At 37.3% G+C, this 22,947-nt stretch overlaps 1 protein-coding gene across 1 annotated transcript in view; it reads left to right on the forward strand.

Annotated features, from left to right (window-relative positions):
* The first annotated feature begins 2,746 nt into the window (after window positions 1-2,746).
* Window positions 2,747-22,947, forward strand: part of SMC2 (structural maintenance of chromosomes 2) — a 48,844-nt gene continuing 28,643 nt past the window's right edge. Inside the window, exons 1-14 of the mRNA XM_036856398.1 lie at window positions 2,747-3,063; window positions 3,934-4,162; window positions 4,790-4,939; window positions 6,946-7,068; window positions 7,691-7,729; window positions 10,364-10,474; window positions 10,681-10,725; window positions 12,011-12,244; window positions 12,476-12,625; window positions 15,613-15,846; window positions 17,293-17,452; window positions 17,963-18,080; window positions 18,849-18,987; window positions 19,369-19,488. Of these exons, the coding sequence (XP_036712293.1) occupies window positions 3,995-4,162; window positions 4,790-4,939; window positions 6,946-7,068; window positions 7,691-7,729; window positions 10,364-10,474; window positions 10,681-10,725; window positions 12,011-12,244; window positions 12,476-12,625; window positions 15,613-15,846; window positions 17,293-17,452; window positions 17,963-18,080; window positions 18,849-18,987; window positions 19,369-19,488 (1,791 nt within the window). The 5' untranslated portion in view covers window positions 2,747-3,063; window positions 3,934-3,994. The remainder of the gene's footprint in view (window positions 3,064-3,933; window positions 4,163-4,789; window positions 4,940-6,945; window positions 7,069-7,690; window positions 7,730-10,363; window positions 10,475-10,680; window positions 10,726-12,010; window positions 12,245-12,475; window positions 12,626-15,612; window positions 15,847-17,292; window positions 17,453-17,962; window positions 18,081-18,848; window positions 18,988-19,368; window positions 19,489-22,947) is intronic.

Below are 22,947 nucleotides of genomic sequence, written 5' to 3' on the forward strand. Positions count from 1 at the left end.
TTCACAACTCAGGGCATAAGAGACTCCCATAAACAAAACAACCCCATCCCAGAACAGCACCACAGGAGGAAATAAATCACTATGAGTAAGAGTCACCCACTGCTGTAAACAGTAGAGTTAGGAACTCAAAAGCTGGAAATAGTAGAAGTACCTGAAAGAGAAGATAAAGATATCTAACTTGACTAAGGAGGCAAAATAATAGAAATCATAATGAAAGTACAGGCAGGTTTCACAAGGCACCAAACAGAACATGGAGTATTGAAAAGAATATTGTCATTGAAATGAAAATGAATGTGTCTAAGCAGATCCCACAAGTGAATGAATATAATCACCTCCTTTTCTATTCCTCACTTTAAATTATGCTCAGCTGTATTTCTTTCCAAGTTTGTCAGACAGGTTATATACTTGGTGTATTCAAAATGTGCTGCTACTCAATACAATTTTGCAGTATGAACTTCAGTTCATCCCCTGGAACCAAAAATTAATCTCTCAACAAAATGAATCAACCTTTCCTTATTTCTGCAATGAAGGTAAAGTTCTTTCAGTTTTTTCCTTCTGTCCTAAATTCCAGGGAAAGAGGATTCACCCAGGTCCACAGAAGAACTACTGTAGGACTCCAAAATTAGAAAAGTGCACCCAGGGAAAGATGGTCCCTCCCAGTGCCCTGGAAGAGTATAAGACCAGATCTTTTTCCTAGGTCTTGTTTTATGGCTTTTATCAGTGTCCTTGCTGGTGCTGCTGCCTTCTACGTAAGGACGAAGACTACACTAGCCAGCCAGTGTTAAAGCTTTCAAAAGCCTTTGATACACGGTGATGAAACAAGAGCAGTGCTCTATTTATACTGTATCCACCCTACAGTCTATCTTTACTTCCAGCCCTAACCTCTCCACATTAGAGTGGTTTTAGCGGCTTTGTGCCTTGGTGTTCGCCACTTCTCTGTGGTGATCTCAGGGGCCAGTTCTAAGTCAGCCATTAGTGATTTCCTCAAGTCCATCTGTACTAACGGAAATTCCTTCGTGCTTCTGACGTGTTCTAAGGCTAAAATTGCTCTAGATCTCTCCTTTTATAAGGAATTTTCATTTTAATAATTACTTTTAGTAGTAGTTAGATGTGTTTATTTTTATAACTACCCAGAAGTTCTTAACCAGCAAGTGTATTTGCATATATTTTTTATCCATTTGACTTAAATAATATCAGCTAGTTATTAACTTATTAAAACAGTGCAAAGGCTAATAATGTCTGTCTTAACACTTACATTTTCACCCCAAAGAACTCTTTATCTCACAACTTGGTAAAATCCACATTAGGGTTTGTTGGCAAATTAAAATTCTTTATTCACAGTGATGAAGAGGACAGAGTTGAAAAGAAACGTATATTAAGACTGAATAGAATCAATACAAGTGAAGAGCTGTGGCGTGTAGATGAAGGAATCACAGCACACAAAGATAACTGCTTGACTAAATGACGTTAGGCCTGTAATGATTGACTTCTATAAGTGGGTGGGATGAGAGTAAACAAATGAATTCTTTCTTATACAAACAAAAAACTTCATAAAACTTTTTATTCTCTTAAGTAGAGAAAGAACTTCAAAACACTGGCTCATTCTTGGTAATTCTTGGTAGTTCGACTGGTGTTGAATATTGCAAAGTCAACCCGGGGCGAAGAAAACAACTTTAAATATACAACCTAAAACAGCATACTGGCCGCACCATCTTTTTATACATCACCTAGGGATAGATAGCACCACAGTGCACTATGAAGCCGAGCCCCTCCTAACTCATTAGTATCAATATCCTTAACTGTGAGTAAACTGGCCTTTTTTTTTTTTAAAGAAAAGTACACACTGATAACAGGATCTGTTATTACTAGTACTGGAGTCTATACACGAAGAGAAGTAAATATACTATTTAAGAGTACGTGCTCTGGAGCAAGACTGCGTGGGAACAAATCTCCGCTGCTCCGCTTACTACTTGGAATAAGTTGTTTAACCTGTGACTCCGTTTGCTCATTTGTAAAATGAGAGCAATATCACGGATTTCATAGGGTTGCTACGAGGATTTTAAAAAGCCCTTGGAATGCAGCCTGGCACACGAAACGCAATAAATATCAGCTGTTACAAGGTGTTCCCCCTAAAATTCTCTGAAATGTTAGTTCTGCCATTGCTTATCATTCTACAGCTTTTCAGTGAAAGGAGGGAAACTCCTATTCGTCCAGCACCTACTATCGGCCCCACTCAATTTCTCCCCTGGGCGCTGCACAGCTCTGGCTGCGAGCCTATCGTCCCTTCCGGACGCTAAACCCGAGATGAAAAGGCCCGCCAGGCTTAGTAGCCGGCGAGGGGTGGAGCCAGACCGCGACCTACAGTCCTCACAAGTTCGGTCGGCGCTGCCCCAGTCCCAACAAGGGGCAGCTTCCATTTTTGACGAATCTGCGCCAGCATGGGGAGGTTCCGGGGCTTCTGAAGCAGAGCGAGGAGACCGGTAGGAAGCCACCCTGCCTCCGTTGCTCGCAGACCACAACAGCCAGCACCTGCGACTACCCCCCCCCAACCCCCAACGCCCGCGGGAAGGCGGGGTTTCCCGAACGCGGCGGCAGCAAAACCGGGCCTGAGGCGGGGCGGGGCCGGCGAGCGCGAGGCCCCGAGGCGGAGGTGCGGGACTGTCCGAGATGTGCCGGACGCCGAGCTCAACGTATGCCACCAGCTCCTTTAGTCCTCAGGCCCGAGCCGTCGCTTTCCCGGAGCCGCCACCGTCGCGACCTTCTTTTCTATCTCCCTGTCATTTTGGTTGTTTGATGGAAGAGAAAAATGGAAGTCAGGCATCTCTGAGGCACCAGCCAATGAAATAGACAGAGGGGGGTGGGGTCCTTTGCTCGCGCCTAAATTCAAAGGCATAAATAGTTCCTCTCCGCTGCAGAGCGCGGGGTGAGTGTTGTATCCGCTATGGTGGAATTCGCTTCGTAGCGCCCGACGCCGGGCAAGGCTGGCCCACTCTCCGCCCTAGTGACTAGGAAGAGCTTTGGGGGCGCCGCAAGCCCAGGCGGCCTGACGCAGCGGTGAGGCAGGTGCGTGCGCGCGGCCGGTTGGGCCTAGCCTGGCATTCCTGGCTGGAGATGAGCGTCGGGGGCTGGGGAGCCGAGGAGCAAGGGACCTCAGACTAAAGTTAGTTCTAAGGGGTTCCTGGCAGAATGGCTAGTTCCTGCCATTGAAGTAGGGCGAGGAAGTGTTGACAGAAAGGCCTGGTGAGGCGAGGAAAGAGCCTGAGTGAAAGCAAAAAGCTTCATCTCTTTATGTGGGATTTATCTATTTAATAAATATTTACGAACGCCCCCCCCCCTCGCCCCCATCCCGCGCCCTCGAGTCAGGGACTATTCCGGCATACAGCGGTGGACGTAGGCGAAGATGCTACGGAGATTACATTGTTATAGGTTGGATAGACGATTAAATAAGTACTGTTTAGTGTCAGCTTTAAGTGCAATAAAGGAAAAAGGAAGCAGAGCGAGGGGGTGGGTAGAGGTGCTCTTTTATATAGGGAAGTCGGGAAGGACCCCAGTTAGGTGACGTTTGAGCAAAGACGTGAGTGTTGGAAAGGAGAGTGAGCCATGCCAGTATCCGGGAGAAGGGCATTATGGGCAAAGGGGATGCGGTGTGAAATAATCAGCCTACGTTAGCTAGAGTATGATAACGGTGGAAGATAAGCCTGGAGAAGTAAGTGGTTGGCTTCCAGGTTGAATTAATGGTTTAATTAAGTTCTAACTAAAGACTAACGCCTGTATATTTTTAAGTTAAAGAAAGATACCTTTGCATCAGAGGAAGTAGCTTGGCAAGTGGCTGTTTTATTTCTATAGAGCTGTCATTCTTATGTTTCAGTCTTTTACATTTATTATGATTCCAGTTTTACATTCCACTTATGTGTTGTTATTTGTTTTGTACAGAACTGCTTTGTGGCTTGCTTGATTTCTAGCAGAGATTTGCCTGTCCGAGTCAGTAGTGAAAATGCACATTAAGTCAATCATTCTTGAGGGATTCAAGTCCTATGCTCAGAGGACTGAAGTCAATGGTTTTGACCCCCTCTTCAATGCTATCACTGGTTTAAATGGTAGTGGGAAATCCAACATATTGGACTCCATCTGCTTTTTGCTGGGCATCTCCAACCTGTCTCAGGTAAAGTGTAAACTTTCTCATTTATGTGAATTTAAGTTTGAGGAGCCTCGAGGGAATCCTCATTGCACTTGGAGACTATTGCCAGTATCCTCTTCATTTGCATTTTTACGTGAAATATCTTATAACTCACCGCAGTCCTTTAAAGGTCGGTATTATTACTCCATATTTTAGGTGAGAAAATAAAAACTTAGAGGAGTTGCCTAAGGTTCATCTTCTTAAAATGTTTGGAGCAACACTGAAACTCAGGCATTCTCATTCCAGAGTTGTACCCTCACCCCATCCCTGCCCCCCCCCCCATTATAATGCCTTTTCAGGACCTTCTAATGGGATTGGATGAATAGTGAAATTCTTAGACACTGTCTTTCCTTAAATCTTTCAAATGAGCTTTTGTTAAGAAATGAATAGAAAACAGATCTGTTCAGGGTTGAAAAAGTCCTATGGAGAAAGGTGCCCATTTCAGGTTGTTACCCATTTTCTTTGCTCTTCTTGCTTATGAATGCCACCACTGCCTATCCTTGGCGGCTTAATGGATACTACATGGGTGATTTTCCAACAGCAAGAAGAACATTTTTAGTGCTATTTTATGTAGTATGGGATTTTGTAACTGAAACTTTTCCTTTATTTTAGGTTCGGGCTTCTAATTTACAAGATTTAGTTTACAAAAATGGACAGGCTGGTATTACCAAAGCCTCCGTGTCAATCACCTTTGATAATTCTGACAAAAAGCAGAGTCCTTTAGGATTTGAGGTTCATGATGAAATTACAGTAACAAGGCAGGTGAGTGGCTACTAAATATTTGGTTACCTAGAAACTTGCAGGTCTGATGTGCATTTTGGCAATATGACTACTGGGGAGAGAAAGTTTATGAGCAAAATTGATGGATCAAATACTGACTAGATTCCTTAAGAATATCTTCCTTATGTTACATTTTGATCATGCAAATTCCGCCATGTGCCAAGAGGATTGAAAGGGATCTGAAATCCATCAGTCCAAGCACTCATGCTTAAATCTTGAACCACACTTGAGTCTTCTCTCTCTGTGCTGGAACACCTGTAGCTCTTGGGATCTTTCTATGTTCTGAGGTAACCCATTCTGTTTTTGGAAAGGTCTAATTAGAAAGTTATTCCTATATATTGAGCCAAAGTGCTGTCTTCAAGTTTTACACATTAATCCTAGTTTTCTTGAGAGCATCAAGAGCAAATCTAATTTATTCCGTATTTCAACATTGAAGTGTTCTGTAAGTCAGTTTTCTAAGCTAAATCTCTAGGTCTTTCAATTGATATTTAGTTGTTCATAGGTCTTTCAGTTGTCTCACCACATTGAATACAAATTTGCTCCAGTTTTTTATATCTTTTTTTTTTCTTTAATGCTTGGCCCCTCACATTGCATATGCCAGAATTGGTCTAGCTACGACAGGATTAAGCAGAATTGTTGCTTCTTTCATTTTAAGTACTCTACTTCTATTTTTCTCAGTATGATGTTGGAGAGTTCATGATACATTGTGAATTCATATCTGATTTACTTAAAATCACTCTAAATTGTTCATGTGTGTTATTACTTAGCCACATACTGCCAGTTCAGTATCTAAGCAGGTTTTTGAAACCAAGGGAGGACCTTACATCTGTCCCTTAAAATCTTTTTTATTACAGTCAGACAATGTTTTCAGTTTGTCAAAGTTTTATTTTTAAAAATTCGCATTTACTCTCCAACTTAGCATTATGTAACTTAGATTTCCCTCTCTATTTTAATGAAAGCCTCTGGTTGAAAAAAAAAAGGGGGGGATTGACTAGATTGGGACAGAATCCTGTTCTCTTTCATTAAGCATCTATCAAATAATAACCCTTTAAGGATTTTAAGTAAGTCTGCTACTAATCTACCCAAAATTCCTGTCCTTATGCAATCCATATGCCTGTATCTTCACCATAATTTTGTTATAAAGACTGTCTCAAATTACTTATGGGTATATTAGGACTGTTGTTCAAATATATTAATAAATGATCTACCACCCTCATAATCCTGTCAGGAAAAAGGAGTGAATTAATATTTATTTAATATTTATTAAGTGCTTAATGTGTGCTGGGCATTGTTGAATGCACTGGGAAATACAGATAGAAAGAATGAGAAACATACCTTATCTTTAAGGACCTCAAAATATGGGTGAGACAATCATACCCAAAAAATGATAATGCAAGTGCTATAGTATAGTGTGAACAAGCTGGTATCTAGTATAAGTTGTTCCTATTAAACCCATGACGAAGTTCCATGGTTACTCTTTTTCTTTCAAGTATTTACCAGTCATGTCTTTTACTAATCCCTTTTAGCATCTTGACAAGGATTGATATTAAACTATTTGCCTTTCATTTTCAGTTTCTGACTTCTTTTCCTTTGGAAATCAAAAAGGGGAGGAAGAGGGGTTAACCTCTGAGTATGGAAAATTGTAGAAAGAGGGTGATCAGGGATAGAAACTACAATCTACACATACTTGGAAACACGAAGCTAGAAGGGACCTTAGAGACCTAATCCACTGCAGGGGAGGTTAGGAGGCTTGTGCTTGGTTACGTAACTAGTTAGCAAAAGTCCCTGGATTAGAAGCCAATTATCCTGACTCAATCTCATTCTTTTTGACCATGTCACACTTTCTTTATTATTTATTTACCCTAGATTGATTTTGTTTACCATTAGTTGGACAGAACAAACATGAAAAATAATGTATTTGGGAATTTATCATCATAGCTCAAGATGTGTGTGTTCATTTATATCTTTTAAAATTCTTTCCTTTTTAGGTGGTTATTGGTGGCAGAAATAAATATTTAATCAATGGAGTAAATGCAAACAATACCAGAGTACAGGATCTCTTTTGTTCTGTTGGCCTTAATGTTAACAACCCTCACTTTCTCATCATGCAGGTATTTCGTTTGTGGTCTTTATGTCTCTTTCATAATAGTTTTGACATCTTTTATTTTTTAACTCATAAGAGAAGTGCTTCTGTTTGGATTTTTCGTTTTTTATTTTACTATTAGGCTGCTGTTTGGGCACCTGTTAAGAAATGTGGGTTAGTTTTTTGTACTTACATGTTCTAGTATATTGTGTACATTTGAATGTTGAAGAATGTCTGGAAGTAGTTTTCTTTGACTTATCCTGGAGGGCCATTGTTCCAAAAAAATCAAGAAATGTTCAATAATTATGCTAACATTTATTTATATACTTACCTGTCTTAGAATTGGAGACTTCTACATCATTAATATTAACTGTCTTGGAAATATGGTCGAGTTAACTTTGTATCATTTAATAACCTATGTAATTTGTATCACTCGTGAGAAAGTGGGTAACAAAATTCTAGAGTTATAAGCTACCTTTGGTCTCAAATCTAATAAAAGAAACATCTTTTCATGTAGGTGGAAGAAATAACTCCCAAAAGATTGGTGTATTAGGATACAGCAGCTTCAGTGCAGATAAACATGTATGTCTTTAGGTTATTCTTTCTGTATTTTGTTATTATCATAGTAAGTTTGCCAATTTTATTTTCAGGGCCGAATTACAAAAGTGTTGAATATGAAACCTCCAGAGGTAAGAGTACTCTTTAAGGACAGTAAAAATAGTAATTACAGATATTGTCTTAATCTTCTAGGTAATCAATTTTTTTAACATAATTTTTTCCATTATTAAAATTCTTGGAAACATTTAAGAATGATTAGTAGAGAAAATAGTTTTGTTTTTTAATATTTAACATTGTGCCCCATTTTTTTTTTAAGTTATGTTAACAGAAACCTTCTGAGCCTTACTTTCCTCATCCATAAATTGGAGCCAATAATCCTTACCTCAGGGTCTGTTCTGAGGATTAAATGAGAATCCTTAAAAGAAGTAAAAGAAAAGTCTTAGGACCTTGTTAAGCAAAATTTTTTAAAAATTATTTTTTTAATTGAGATATTCATAAAGTAGTTTCAGGTGTACAACATAATGATTTTATATATATACATATATTTAATATATGTATATATCACAAAATGATCACAGTAAGTCTACTCAACATTTGTCACCACACAGTTAAAATTTTTTTTAAAGATGAGAACTTTTAAGATTTATTCTGTCAGCACTTTTCAAATATGCAGTACAGTATTACTAACTGTAGTCACCATGCCATACATTACATCCTCAGGACTTATAGTTTGTACCTTTTAACTACCTGTACTCATTTTGCCCACCACCCTTTCCCCACCTCTGGCAACCACCAATCTTTTCTCTGTATCTATGAGATCACTTTTTTTTTTTTTTTTTTAAGAGTTTACATATAAGTGAGATTATACTGTTTTTGTCTTTCTGTGTCTGACTTAATTTACTTAGCATAATACCCTCGAGGTCCTATCCATGCTGTCACAAATGGCAGGATTTCCTTTTTGTATGGCTAAATAATACTCTTTAATTTATTTATATATATAAATATCACATATTCTTTATCCATTCATCCATCAGTGGACACTTAGGTTGTTTCCACGTCTTGACTGTTGTAAATAATGTTACAGTGAACATGGGAGTGCAGATGTCTTTTCAAATTCTTGTCTTTGGTTCCTTGAGATAAATGTCCAGAAGTGGAATTGTTGGATCATATGGTAGTTCTAGTTTTAATATTTTGAGGAGCCTTCATGCTGTTTCTCATAGTGGCTGCACCAATTTACAGTCCCACAAACAGTGCACAAGAATTCCCTTTTCTCCACATCCTCACCAGCACTTGTTATTTCTTGTCGTTTTGATAATAGCCATTCTAACAGGTGATATCTCATTGTGGTTTGGATTTACATTTGCCTGATGATTAGTGATGTTGACGATCTTTTCATGTACTTGCTGCCCGTTTGTATGTCTTCTGTGGAAAGATATCTATTCATACCCTCTGCACATTTTTTTCATTTGATTTTTTTCTATTGAGTTGTATGAGTTCTTTGTGTATTTGGTTATTAACCACTTATATATATGATTTACAAATATTTTCTCCCATTCAGTAGGTTGCCTTTTCATTTTGTTGATGATTTCCTTTGCTGTGCAGAATCTTTTTAGTTTGATGTAGTCCCGCTTGTTTACTTCTGGTTTTGGTGCCTTTGCTTTTGGTGTCAAATCCAAAAAACATCATTGCCAAGACTGATGTCTAGGAGTTTTATGTGCCCGATACAGTATTAAAAGAAATTTTGCCTCTATAAAGTAGCCTTTCTCAACTGGTGTTCCATGTCAGCCTATAGAAAAAGATTTGAGTGAAATTAATTCATTACATACAATGGATTGCTTAGGACATTACGACTTAATTTTCTCTTAGAGCCCCCTTGAGAAGAGTTGGTACAAAGGAATGAATGTTTTGTATAAGAGCAAAAACTCTTCTGGTATTTTTTTTTGTATGGAGAAGAACTAAGAAGACGACTGATAATTGATAATACTAGTCTGGTTTGACCATAGGTCACGCTTATTTTCTTTAGATAACATCTTAAGGGAAAACTTCTAATTCAAAACCTGCCAAATACATAGAAATCAAAATGGTTTTCAGAGAAATAATCCTCTTGAGATAGGGATTGATGGTGAGTAGAAGCTTCTGAAAAAGGAGTGCTAGCAAAATTGTCCTTCTTACAAAATTTTAATTAATATTTGCCTTTTTCAGAGTACTTCTCATGAATTATTTTACTTCATGTTTACTTCTCAGCAATGCTGTGAGATACTATCAGTACTCTTCAGAAGAAGAAACAGAGGAACAGAGAAAATTAAGTTACTTTCCCAAGTTCTTAAAGCATGTGCCACAGTTGGAATGCAAATGTTAGGCCATGCTTCATCCTTGTAGGAACAAAATGGCTGAAGTCTCACTTGGAACAATTTTAAGTAGAAATTTCTAAAATGAAAACTGAATGTTGTTAGCCTTTACTTTTTCTAAGACTCGTATTTGAAGGAAAAGAGGAGGAAGGAATTACTGGCTTCAGTTTTAAAGGAGATGTACTCGGGAACCTCAGTGTGGCATAAAGTTTGATTTTAGAATTTGACTGAAGGCCAGAAATGTTTCTTGAATGTTAGGGTTATTAGCTAATATGTACAATTTTATGTACTTAACTTTTATGATCCATAATTTTGTTACGATACTTAGGTTAAGGCATTAAATAATATCCTTAATGTAAATTCCAGTGAGACTCATTGTCTTGGATTCTTAAAACATTAATACAATCGTCTTTCCAGATTTTGTCCATGATAGAAGAAGCAGCTGGAACCAGGATGTATGAATACAAAAAAATAGCTGCCCAGAAGACTATAGAAAAAAAGGAGGCTAAGCTGAAAGAAATTAAGACGGTAATTAAATTTATATAAAATATTTTGAGAGAAGAGAGTACTTTTGCATTTAGAGTTTCTCTGCTGTAAAAAGGGAAATTTTACCGCACACCCCCTCTGCCCAGCCTTAGTTCAGTTTTCCTTAGTCTTACATCCTACTTCTCCCTTTTAAATTTCTTTAATGGTGCTTCACATACTGAAAAATATGATTTTCCTTTATTTTCCAGATACTTGAAGAAGAAATTACTCCAACCATTCAGAAATTAAAAGAGGTATTTACTATATATGTGAGGACAGCCAGCTAGAATGTCTCTCAAAATTGGTGATGTATCCCCAATCATACACATGGGGATGAAATGTGTACCACTTCTCAGGAATTATTCTGGCGGATGAGATAAGGCGTTAGAGTTGGTAGTCCGTACTCAGCCTTCTGCTCGTAGAGGACAATGTACTTCATATCTATTAAGTCATAATGGTTTTGTAAATAGATTGCCTGTCTTAATCTCAGAAAATATGCCAGATTTTAATTCTTTGTTGAAGAGAAGTAAGTCTAAATTTTCCTGTATACTTAGAATTGAATGGAATAATATTTCATAAAGATATGGCCCTCTCAGTGACTTTTCTTGGTAGAGTGAATAACTTCTCGGATAAGAGGGGGCTATTATTACAATTGCTGCTGTCAAGGCAATTGGTAAATGAAAGGTATTGAAACAGATGACTGTTTTCTCTATAATCTTTGCAGCTTCTGACATTGTAATTGGTGTTTCAGTGAAAGAATGTGTTTATAGCACATTGGTTTTAAATTATGTATTTATGAATTTATTAAGTGTTCATTAAAGTTTGATATTTCTCAAGCTCTCTTCTGAATCCATATAGTAGCATAGACATTATTGGAAAAACTGAAAAATTGTGATCTTGAAGGTTCTGCCTTTTGTATGTATGATTTAGTAGAAAACACTAGATCACGAGTTTAAACCTAGATGTCATGTTTGATTTTGACAAGTTCTTTCTAAATCTAATAATATGGAGTGGTCATTTAATCACCCTGAATTTGTTTCTTGAAATTAGGAATTTTTTGTTATTTTGTTACTTTGTCCCAGTAGGTCCTAATGGGAATCAAGTTTAGTAATGTGTGAGCAAATACTTATAAATAGTTACATGAATGAATGTTGGGTGGGCATCTTGGTAATACTACTACAAAGAACATTTAATAGTGTATCATTCATGGTTGTGTAGGTTGTATTTATATAGACTTCTTATTACTGCCAGTCTGTGAATCTTATGTCTGCATTTCTTTGTTAATCCCAACTGCCTGATTATATTTGAGAAGAAATAACCACAAAGGATTCACTAGAGATGGTATTATGCTATCTAACCATAGTTCTAATGTTATTTAAAGCTTCCTAAAATTTATAATCCATGATCACTCAGTTTAAGACAAAATCCATTACATCACGTAATGGGAAATTTTATACATGCTGCTGTATTTTGATTCTTTCGAAATTTGTTTAAAAATATGAATTTTGAGTTACACTTTACTGGTGATTTCTCTTTCAGGAAAGATCTTCCTACTTGGAGTACCAAAAGCTAATGAGAGAAATAGAACATTTGAGTCGTTTATATATTGCTTATCAGTTTTTGCTGGCTGAAGATACCAAAGAACGCTCAGCTGAGGAGTTAAAAGAAATGCAGGATAAAATTGTGAAGCTTCAAGAAGAATTGTCTGAAAATGATAAAAAAATAAAAGCACTTAGTCATGAAATAGAAGAGTTGGAAAAAAGAAAAGATAAGGTCAGGCATATATGTAAGGATAGAATATACACAGTGAAAAAAAATTATATATTATACAATAACTATTTAGGATTTACTGGGCATTGTCTTCTGTATCGATTTCTTAATCTTAAAGTATAATAATGAAATAGCTTATAAAAAGTCAATAATTTATGTAGAAATTATACAAGAAAAGGACACCATGAACAAATGTGTAAGTACATTGATTGAATTGGGTGCATTTGATTATAGGAAATTGGAGGTATACTCCGATCTTTAGAAGATGCTCTTGCAGAAGCTCAGCGAGTTAATACTAAATCTCAAAGTGCCTTTGATTTCAAGAAGAAAAATCTGGCAAGTGAAGAGAACAAACGCAAAGAGCTGGAAAAAAATATGGTAGAGGTAAGCAAACGAAAAGTGTAATTTAATTCTAGTAGTATACATTTATCCATTCTGTTAATATTTATTGAGTGTCTGCTATGGATCAAGGGTAGTTGTTTGGGGTAGGATGTAGCAATGGACAAAATACCTTGTGGGTCTTTGTTCCAGTGAGGGAAATGATGATAAAGAAGATAAATAAGTGAAAAATATCGTATGTTATATAGTGATAACTGATGTGGAGAGAAAATAAAGCAGTGGAGAGGGTTGTAGTATAGGGGAGGTGGGGGTGTAGTTTGGGATTTTAAATTGGGTAGCCATCGAAGGTCTCATTGGGAGGGCTGTATTTCATTGAAGACCTGAAGGAGGTCAGAGAACAATGTAGATAAATTGGGAGGCTGTGGGGAAAGATGTTCCAGGCAAAAGAACAGCAATTGCCCTAAGTGCCTAAGGTGCTGGAAGAGTAAAGAGATAAGTGTAGCTGGTTATCACTAAGTAGTAGAAGTGCAGAAAGGTAATGGGGTGTAGGATCACATGTGGTTTTGCAAAACATGTGAAGGACTTTGACCTTTATTCCGAGTGGCATGGGAAGCTGCTGGAGTTGGCTGAGCAGAAGCATGACATTTTAATATTTTAATAGGACTATTGCTGTTTTGAGGATAAACTAAAGATAAATGGAAGAAACAGGGAATCCTGGTAGTAGGTGTCCAGGTGATAGCCCTTGGATAAATGCAATAGAAGTTGGGATATTAGAGAAGTTGTGGGAATTTATGTGTATTTTAAGGATAGGTCCAGCAGACAGACCCAGTAGATTTTTTTTTTTTTTAATTGAAGTATAGTTGATTTACAATGTTGTGTTAAATTTCTGCTATACAGCAAAGTGACTCAGTTATATGTATATACTTTTTCAGATTCTTTCCCATTATGGTTTATCACAGGATATTGAATATAGTTCCTTGTGCCATACAGTAGGACCTTGTTGTTTATTCGTCCTGTATATGATAGTTTTCATCTGCTAATCCCAAACTCCCAACCCATCCCTTCCCCACCCACCTCCCCCTTGGCAACGACAAGTCTGTTCTCTATGTCTGTGTCTTCCTGTTTCGTAGATATGTTCATTTGTGTCATGTTTCAGATTCCACGTATAAATGATATCATATGGTATTTGTCTTTCTCTTTCTGACTTCCTTTGCTCAGTATGATAATCTCTAGGTCCATCCATATTGCTGCAAATGGCATTATTTCATTCTTTTTAATGGCTGAGTAATATTGCATCGTGTGTGTGTGGGGGTGTGTGTGTGTACATACACACTACATCTTCTTTATCCATTCCTCTGTCCATGAACATTTAAGTTGTTTTCATGTCTTGGCTGTTGTAAGTAGTGCCAGCAGGTTGGTTTTTGAATATGAAAAAGGACTGAAGGATAACTCCAGAGATTTGTCTTTGACAGTTTGAAATATGGTTACCATTTGTTGAGTGGAGGATAATAGGCTTGAGGAGCCAGTTAGACATCTAAGTAGAGATGTTGGTTTGATAGTTGAATATATGAACCTTGAATCCAGGTTAGAAATACAAATCAAAATACATATGCTGGCATGCCCCAGGGCTACTGCTCAGACTTCTTTTATATACACTCATTTCTTAGGTGATGCCATCCAGCCCTATAGCCCTAAATACCGTCTATATATTGATGCCTTTCAAATCAATAATTAGCCTTGACTCCTTTGAAGGACTCATTTGTCAAGCTATTTAATTGACATTTTTATATGGATGACTTTAAAAAGTCTAAAACTTAACATAACCAAAATAGAACTCTTAAATTTTCCCTACCTACCCAAACCTGCCTGAGTTACTGAATTTTCCTCATGTAAGTAAATGATACCGCTGTTAACCTAGCTGTTCACTCCAGAACCTGGAGTCCTCCTGAATTTTCCCTTTTCTCTCAAACTCTATGGTATCTAATTCATCAACAAATTCTGTTGACTCTAAAAGTGTATCCAGAATACAGCCACTTTTCACACTTCCTTCACTGCTAACCTGGTTGAAGCCATCACCTCCCAGGAGGGATACTCAGTAGTGTCCTTAATAGTTACCTTGCTTTTACTTGCTCACTGTGCTCCAGCCACAGTTCCTCTAACACCCAAGCATATTCCTCAGAGCTGGCCAAGTATGCTGTCCCCCTAGTATTAGCATGATCACTCCTTTTGTTTCATTTAGGTTTCTGCTCAAAGTATCATCACAAAAGGCCTTCCCTCATCATTCTCAAAACAGTAGTCCCATCATTTCTTGTCCCTTTACCTTGCTTTAGTTATTTGTTTACTATGTCTTCCACCTTAGAAATGTAGGCTCCCTGAGGACCCTGTGTCTTTAATGTCTAGAATAATGCCTGGTACATATCTAATAAATATCCAATGAATCATGAATTAAGTGGGCCAGAATTTCTGGTCACTTTCATGTAAACATAACTAGATTTTTTTTCTTGTTTTTTTTTTTCTCTCAGTGCTGATATCTTACATAGCATTAGATACCTGGTTACTAGAACTTAAAAGGTTTTAAGTGTTAGTAATGCTGTTCCCATAATTATTTTACACTTAAATTTATGGCCTTTAATAGCTTATAAAATATTTTCATATACATGCTCTTAATCCTAAAATCTCTACTTTTAAGCTTTGGGTAGGGTGGTTATTATTTCAATTTTATAGGTTTAGAACTTGATTTTTAGTTTTTTCAAGTGGTTTGTTTAAATTTGCAATGATGTTTTAGTTCACTGTCTCCCAGATTTGACTATAACATATGGAATGAAAGTATTATTAGGATAAGAGGTACATTTATCCTAGAAACTGAGAAAGGCTGAATTTCAAAATGGGAATAAAGTATAAAGTTATGATGGTTAAATTACCATGTTCACTTCAAATTGCTGTGAAATTTGATGACATAAAGGTATATGTGTTTAAGAAAATGGATGGTTTTCTAAAATATAATACTTTCCAATCTGAAACTCTTCCTAAAGGATTCTAAAACTTTAGCAGCAAAGGAAAAAGAGGTTAAAAAGATAACAGATGGGCTGAGTGCCCTTCAAGAAGCAAGTAATAAAGATGCTGAAGCTTTGGCTGCTGCACAGCAGCACTTCAATGCTGTTTCTGCTGGCCTGTCCAGTAATGAAGATGGAGCAGAAGCAACTCTTGCTGGTCAAATGATGGCCTGTAAAAATGACATAAGTAAAGCTCAGACAGAAGCCAAACAGGTAAATATAGACAGTAAGCACTGTGTGATTGCAGTTTTTATTTATTTTTTTATTTTCATTTTTTTTTGACATGCTCCTTCACATTATGCTTCGGCAGTTGTTATAAAATGTTGAAAATAATCAGATCAATATCAAGGAACTTGTTTATTGTTTACTATATTCTGTCACTCTTTAGCACCTAAAACAATGAAATTCAAATATGTTGATTGCTGACTACTGACAATGTTAGTTTAAGATGCTATAAAACGTAAAATACCTTTATAGATTAATTGAAATTATCAGTGCCATAAATGCTCTGTTCTGCTTTCAGCATTGTGTGGAATATTTGAGGTTAGCTTGTTTTCATCTTTTTGCTATTTTATTGACATCATAAAATTGAAGTTTTAAGCTTTAAAAGGAAAACAAAAATGTCTTCATTTCTATGTCCACCACACTTAGTTCTTTAAAACTTTGTTTCTGAAACTTTGTAATATCCTCCTTGGAAGTATCTCTACTTCCCATTTACCCCCATTCCAGTCTTTGGTTTCCCTACTCTGATTTCATAATCTTCAGTGGCTTTTCGATCTATTAAAATGGTTTTCATATTTGTTTAGATAGTTGTGCAGCTTAGAAGTCCTATGAACGCAGGAGTTTTGATGGCAGAAAGAAAAAATGTATATATACACATGCACATTCTTTTTTGTTTTTTAATGGAGGACTCATCTTTAAAAATATACACAGATGTGTGTGTATTAATCCCATTCAAGGTTTTCTATTATATATTTGCAACTTTTTCATTTGAAGATTATGGTCACAAAAAAGATGATGGTCAGTTTTTTTTGTTAACTTATTTTATATTGGGAAAAGTCCACCATTTTTCAGTTTTAAAGGAAGTATACACTCATTTAGATCTTAGAATACTAGTTCATGGCTTTAAGGAATAGTGCTCAATTATATAAACTAGCATTTAAGTATCAGACTTACAGCTTTTAAATTTTTCTGTCAGTTTAGCTTCCTTTTCCTGTATGATTTTATTTCTCATTGTTCAGTACAGTTGTACAGTTAATTATACAACACAAATATACCTAAATGCAAACATGCATATCTAAGTGGAAAAGGAGGGAAGAAAGTGATAGAAATAGCTTTCTATTTTGTTTTTAATTTAACCAGCTAGTGACAGTTATTCTTTGATATAATTTTTGAGCTCATTGATGTCAGTTTTATAAATATTAAAAATATGGACTTAAATTGCAAATTATTTAATGATTGGAGCTTTTATTCATTTATATTCTGAGTAGTGTTTTGAGGTGAAAACATTGGGAAATGATTGATCTATTGAGATATTGATCCAAGTGACCAAACAGTTACATTTTCAAGGCCGATGTCTCTTAAAGCAATCTGAATCTGTGGCCATTTTATCACTAGCACTGTCTGCCTCATATAGTCTGTTACATTTTTCTGTTATAGGCTCAGATGAAGTTGAAACATGCCCAACAAGAATTAAAAACTAAACAAACAGAAATTAAGAAGATGGATGGTGGCTATAGGAAGGATCAAGAAGCTTTAGAAGCTGTGAAGAAACTTAGAGAAAAACTTGAAGCCGAAATGAAAAAGCTAAATTATGAAGGTTGGCCTTTAAAGATGTTAAATCATTAGGAAGTAGTGATTATTGATAGAAACTTCCTTAAATAAAGGATATAGCAAGTAGGAAATATTTTATCCCATTAATATTAATGGGTATTAGTATAGGAATTATTTATAAATATAGTCACAAAAAATAAGTATAAATCAACCCTTTGAATTTTTGAAAGCTCAATACTGGGAATTTCCTGCTTCAGTCACTCTGAAGTGCCACTTGAAAACTCAAAAATGTTATTTATATATTTCTACATTAGTAGGTATCCAATTCATATGTTGTTCCTTGGCATGAAAATGGTGTTATGTGTTGGAAATATGTCTCCTTGACACTTGATAGAAATTTGAATGTCAAGCATGCTTTTATTTAATACTTACCAGAAGTTTGTATTTTGCTTTTAGAAATGCTTTGGAAATAGAGGTTACTAATATTTTCCTTAAAACAGTAGAATATTTGAGTTTTTAAAACTTGGTTTCAATTTACTTATGACTTATTGTTCAGAAAACAAGGAGGAATGCCTTCTGGAAAGGCGCAGGCAGCTATCTCGTGATATCAGTAGATTGAAAGAAACATATGAAGCTCTCTTGGCCAGATTTCCCAATCTTCGATTTGCCTACAGGTAAGAGAGCTAAACATTGAATTCTAACATCATGGTAATAACCAGGATATATTTTTGTATGAAAGTTATTGTAAGCTGCTTTTCCTTAATTGATATTTTTTCCTTAAACGTTTATTGAATGTTTCAGATTTGTAGGCAGGGGAAATTCTTATGAAATTTAAGGCTACTAATGCCACTAATCTTAAAACCAAAATGAGGGGAATTTAATCTCAGTTGGAAAGTTCCTTTAAAGTTATTATATCATTAATATTAAATAACTGTAAACATTAACATTTTACAGTTTGTTTTACTATATGGTCCTTTTATCATGGAATACTTAATATATGTATTACAAAGATTAGAACATCAAAGTTATTTTTGTTACATTGAAAACATGTATACTGAAAGATCTTTCAATTGATTTTAAAACAATAGTCTATTTAAAGTGTACAGTAGCATATTGTGTAAAACACCAGTGTACATACCTTAATTTAAAAAGGCTTTATTACTAAAAAATACTATCAGCTGACAATGCAGGGTTGCCATAAACCTTCAATTTGTAAAAAGCAAAACAGCAACAAAAAAACAGCAGTATTTGTGAAACACAATAAAAGGTATGCCTGTAGCTGGCTAGTCATCTGAGACATTTGAAAATTTTTGTTTCGTTAAAACTATATGATTCTTGTGCTATCACTTTAATGTATTGTCAGAAAGAGCTCTTGACTACTAAAGTACAACTTTTTCTATTTTCTTATCTAAGATTAATTTTTGTCCACTTTTCTGTTTTAGGGATCCAGAGAAGAACTGGAATAGAAATTGTGTGAAAGGACTTGTAGCTTCACTGATTAGTGTGAAAGATACTTCTGCAACCACAGCTTTAGAATTGGTGGCTGGGGACCGACTCTACAATGTTGTAGTAGACACAGAGGTAAATTGATTTTAATGAAAGAAAACCTACAATTGCTGTTTAGCTTGAAAAATCATGTGCTCCTAGTAGAACTGGGTACTTTCTTGATTTAAGCTTCTCCTAAGGCTGGATGCTTATCTTTACAGGGTAAAACTATAGAGTTAATGACTTTTTTATTATGTTATTGATTATATTTGATTAACTGTATTCCATTCTTTATTATGGCTGAGTAATGCTGCCTCAGGAGCCCAGAATGCATATTATCAATCTTAGAATTTTGATTGTTCAGGATAGTAGGCACTCAGCATTTATTTGATTATGGATTCCTAAACTTGTACTCATTCCATTTAAATGTTCTCTGTCATTAATATTTTTTTTCATTTCTAATGCACAATGTTTTAGGTTACTGGAAAAAAGCTACTAGAAAAGGGGGAATTGAAGCGTAGATACACTATAATTCCACTCAATAAAATTTCAGCCAGATGTATTGCTCCAGAAACTCTGAGGGTTGCTCAGAATCTTGTAAGTCTTTTTTATATGCTTTATCTGCATCTTACTTTTTTTTTTTTTTTTTAAATTACAGGACATTAACTTTGTCCTTTGAAGTAAATTGGGATTTAAATCATATATCAAAGCACAAAATTTTATTGTGATACCATGCTTAAAAAAGTTAAGATACCAAAGAGAATAAGTTGGCTTTTGTGAAATTAGATGGAGAGAGAATAGAAATGTTGGAAGACTAAAATACCCTTTGATATTTTAAAGTTGTAGTATTAAATGTCCTTATTTTAGTTTTTAAATTTTTATTGGAGTATAGTTGATTTACAATGTTGTGGTAGTTTTAGGTGTACATCTACGTGATTCAGTTATACATATATATATATCCATTATTTTTCAGATTATTTTCCCATATAGGTTATTATGGAATATTGAGTAGAGTTCCCTGTGCTATATAGTAGGTCCTTGTTAGTTATCTGTTTTATTTATAGTAGTGTGTATATGTTAATCCCAATCTCCTAATTTATCACTTCCCCTCACGTTTCCCCTTTGGTAACCATAAGTTTGATTTTGAAATCTATGAGTGTTTCTGTTGCTGATCTCTTAACTTCAAATGCATTTCCCATTTCTTGGCATTTGTACTCTTCTCTTCTCACAGTTGCTGGTTTTGATATCATATTTGTGTCTGGATGATTTCCAACTTTTACTTTATGTTTGCCTTTCTTGGTGAGCTTTCCCATTTGTGATTTTCTTGCTTCTAGTTGTGGACTCTTTTTTGGTTTTTTTTCCTGCCTAGAGAAGTTCCTTTTGCATTTGTTGTAAAGCTGGTTTGGTGCTGTTAAATTCTCTTAGCTTTTGCTTGTCTGTAAAGCTTCTGATCTCTGTTGAATCTGAATGAGAGCCCTGCTGGGTAGAGTATTCTTGGTTGTAGGTTTTTCCCTCTCATCACTTTGAATATATCATGCCACTCCCTCTGGCCTGCAGAATTTCTGCTGAAAAATCAGCTGATAACCTTATGGGGGTTCCCTTCTGTTATTTGTTGCTTTTCCCTTTTAATGTTTTTCTTTGTATTTAATGTTTGTCAATTTGGTTAATATGTGTCTCGGTGTGTTCCTTCTTTGGTTCATCCTGTATTTGGTTCTCCTTGCTTCCTGTAGTTGAGTGAGTGTTTCCTTTCTCATGTTAGGGAAGTTTTCGGCTACATCTCTTTAAATGTTTTCTCAAACCCTTTCTCCCTTTTCTCCTTCTGGGACCCCTATAATGTGAATGCTGTTGCATTTAATGTTGTCCCAGAGGTCTCTGAGACTGTCCTCATTTTTTCTCATACTTTTTTCTTTATTCTGTGGCAGTGACCAGTGTTGTGGTGACCAGAGCCTGCACTGGATATTGAGCGGGGCCTCCACTTTCCTCTGTGGTTGTCATTGCCGTCAGGGGTAGGGTCTGCTCCCTCGTTGTTGGAGTAGAAGCCCCCAGATGTGTTTCTGAGCTGTGTTTCTGATCTGCGGTGTGAGGTAGGCAGGATTTCTCTCCCACTGGGAGAGAAACCACTGAGTATTCCTCCTCTGGAGTTCACCTGTGATTGTGCTCTGTTGTGTCACCTTCCACCCACTGTGCGGGCTCACAGAGTACACTGTTGTTGGCCCTGCTCTCGTCCCCTCTTAACTGTGGGTATGCTGGCAGTTGGCCCTGGTGTCTCTAAAGCATTGTTTTCACCAGGCCACCAGTGCAGATCCACTGAAGTCAGGTGCCAGGACTGCAGCAGTCATGCACATGGAGTTGCTGTGGGACCTATGGAGGCAGCTCAGACTCTGGCCTGGTTCAACCCGCACAAAGCCCACAGCTGCTAAAGCCAGACCTGTCTCAGCTGCAGGAGCACTCGTTGTCTGTTTGGATATTCTGCAGGCAGTAAATTTACAAAGCCGGCAGCAGAGGTGTAAATCCATGGTTCACAAAGCTGCGAGGAGAGATTTCAGCTCTTCTTCCTTAGTCACACGGCCCCTGGGGCTCAGACCCACCAGCCTCTGCTCCTGAGTCTGCCCCTGAGCACATGAGCCTTCCCAGGCAGGAGGGCACCGGGGCCGCGGTCAAGGTGCTCGGGCCCGCCCAGGTGGGAGGGGACCAGGGCGGCGGTCAGGATGCGGGGGCTGCCCAGGCGGGGGCCCCTCGTAGTGCCTGCAGCGGCAGGTGCCAGTGCGTGCGGGAAGAGGCTGCAGTGGCGGCTGTGCCCTTCGCACACCGCTCAACAGCAGCGCTTTGCTTCTGTGGTGGCTGGGGCTTCTTCCACGAACATTCCTGGCTGCTCCTGTCCCTTCAGGCTGACTCCATGCAGACAGAAGTGGTCCTCCCCCCAGGTCAGCTCTCCAAACCCCACATTCCAGCGCCCAGCCCCTGTCCATACCACCACACGTGTCTCAGGCTGGGGCGCGCAGGACAGTGGCACGGACCGTCCGTGTAGGTCTCACTCTGTCCTGCCTGTCACAGGCTGGTTGCTGCACTTCCCTCTGAGCCCACGAAGCTCCCCGTCTGTCCCATTGGATCTCCCCACTGGTGAGGGTGTCTCCCCAGGTGTGTGAACCTCTCCTCTCCTTCAGCTCCCCTCCAAGGGTACATGTCCCGTCCCACTTCCTCTTTTCTTTTTTATGTCTTTCATCCTGCCTGGTTACATGGGGATCTTTCTTGTCCTTTCAGGTGTCTGAGGTCCTCTGCTAGTATTCAGAAGGTGCTCTGTGAGAATTGTTCCATTTGTAGATGTATTCTTGATGTATTTGTGGGGAGGTGTGTTCCACGTCACCCTACTCTGCCATCTTCTAGAATGTCTTTAAACCTAAGTCACATGACTATCAGGTGGCATTAAATGTTAAATTTTTGATTTCCAAATAGAATTATAGAGCTTATAGATAAATACAAGAATTCTTCAGGTTTTTTCACGCCAGGCACACTTAAACTGGCCGCAGTGACAACCGTTATGGAAGGTATCCATCCGTCTTACAGCGATGCTTCTCTATTAGAGCTTTTCTAGATTGCTTACCAACCTCTGAACATACAAAGCAGGTAACCAGTATATGCAGTCAGCTGCTGAGATAGATCTAAAGTGGTGTGGTTACTAGTAAACAGATGAGTACAAGGAAATACATTTAAAAGCCTGTTGTGGTTGCATAATGTTTGGTAAAAACATGAAGCCAGTCATAACATTCAGCAGTGATATCAGTTATTGAGCAGGCATTCCAAGTGCATGGGTTGAAAAGAAAATTCCATGAAACCTGAAAATGCATGTATAATTAAGATACTAAATGGATAGTCAGTATATTTCTTGAAATTGAGACGCCTTCAATGAAAATTGTTTACTATCAGAAGAAGAAAGATGAGTACAGAGTAATTGAAAGGTGGTATTTTTGGTTAGTATTTACATCCTTTACTTAGAAAAATCACCTTAGAGTCTAGAAGGTTTTGGAAGTTATTTTAGTCCTATGTCAAGTTCCAGTG

The sequence above is a fragment of the Balaenoptera musculus genome, chromosome 6 (assembly GCF_009873245.2).
Source record: "Balaenoptera musculus isolate JJ_BM4_2016_0621 chromosome 6, mBalMus1.pri.v3, whole genome shotgun sequence".
NCBI lineage: Eukaryota > Metazoa > Chordata > Mammalia > Artiodactyla > Balaenopteridae > Balaenoptera > Balaenoptera musculus.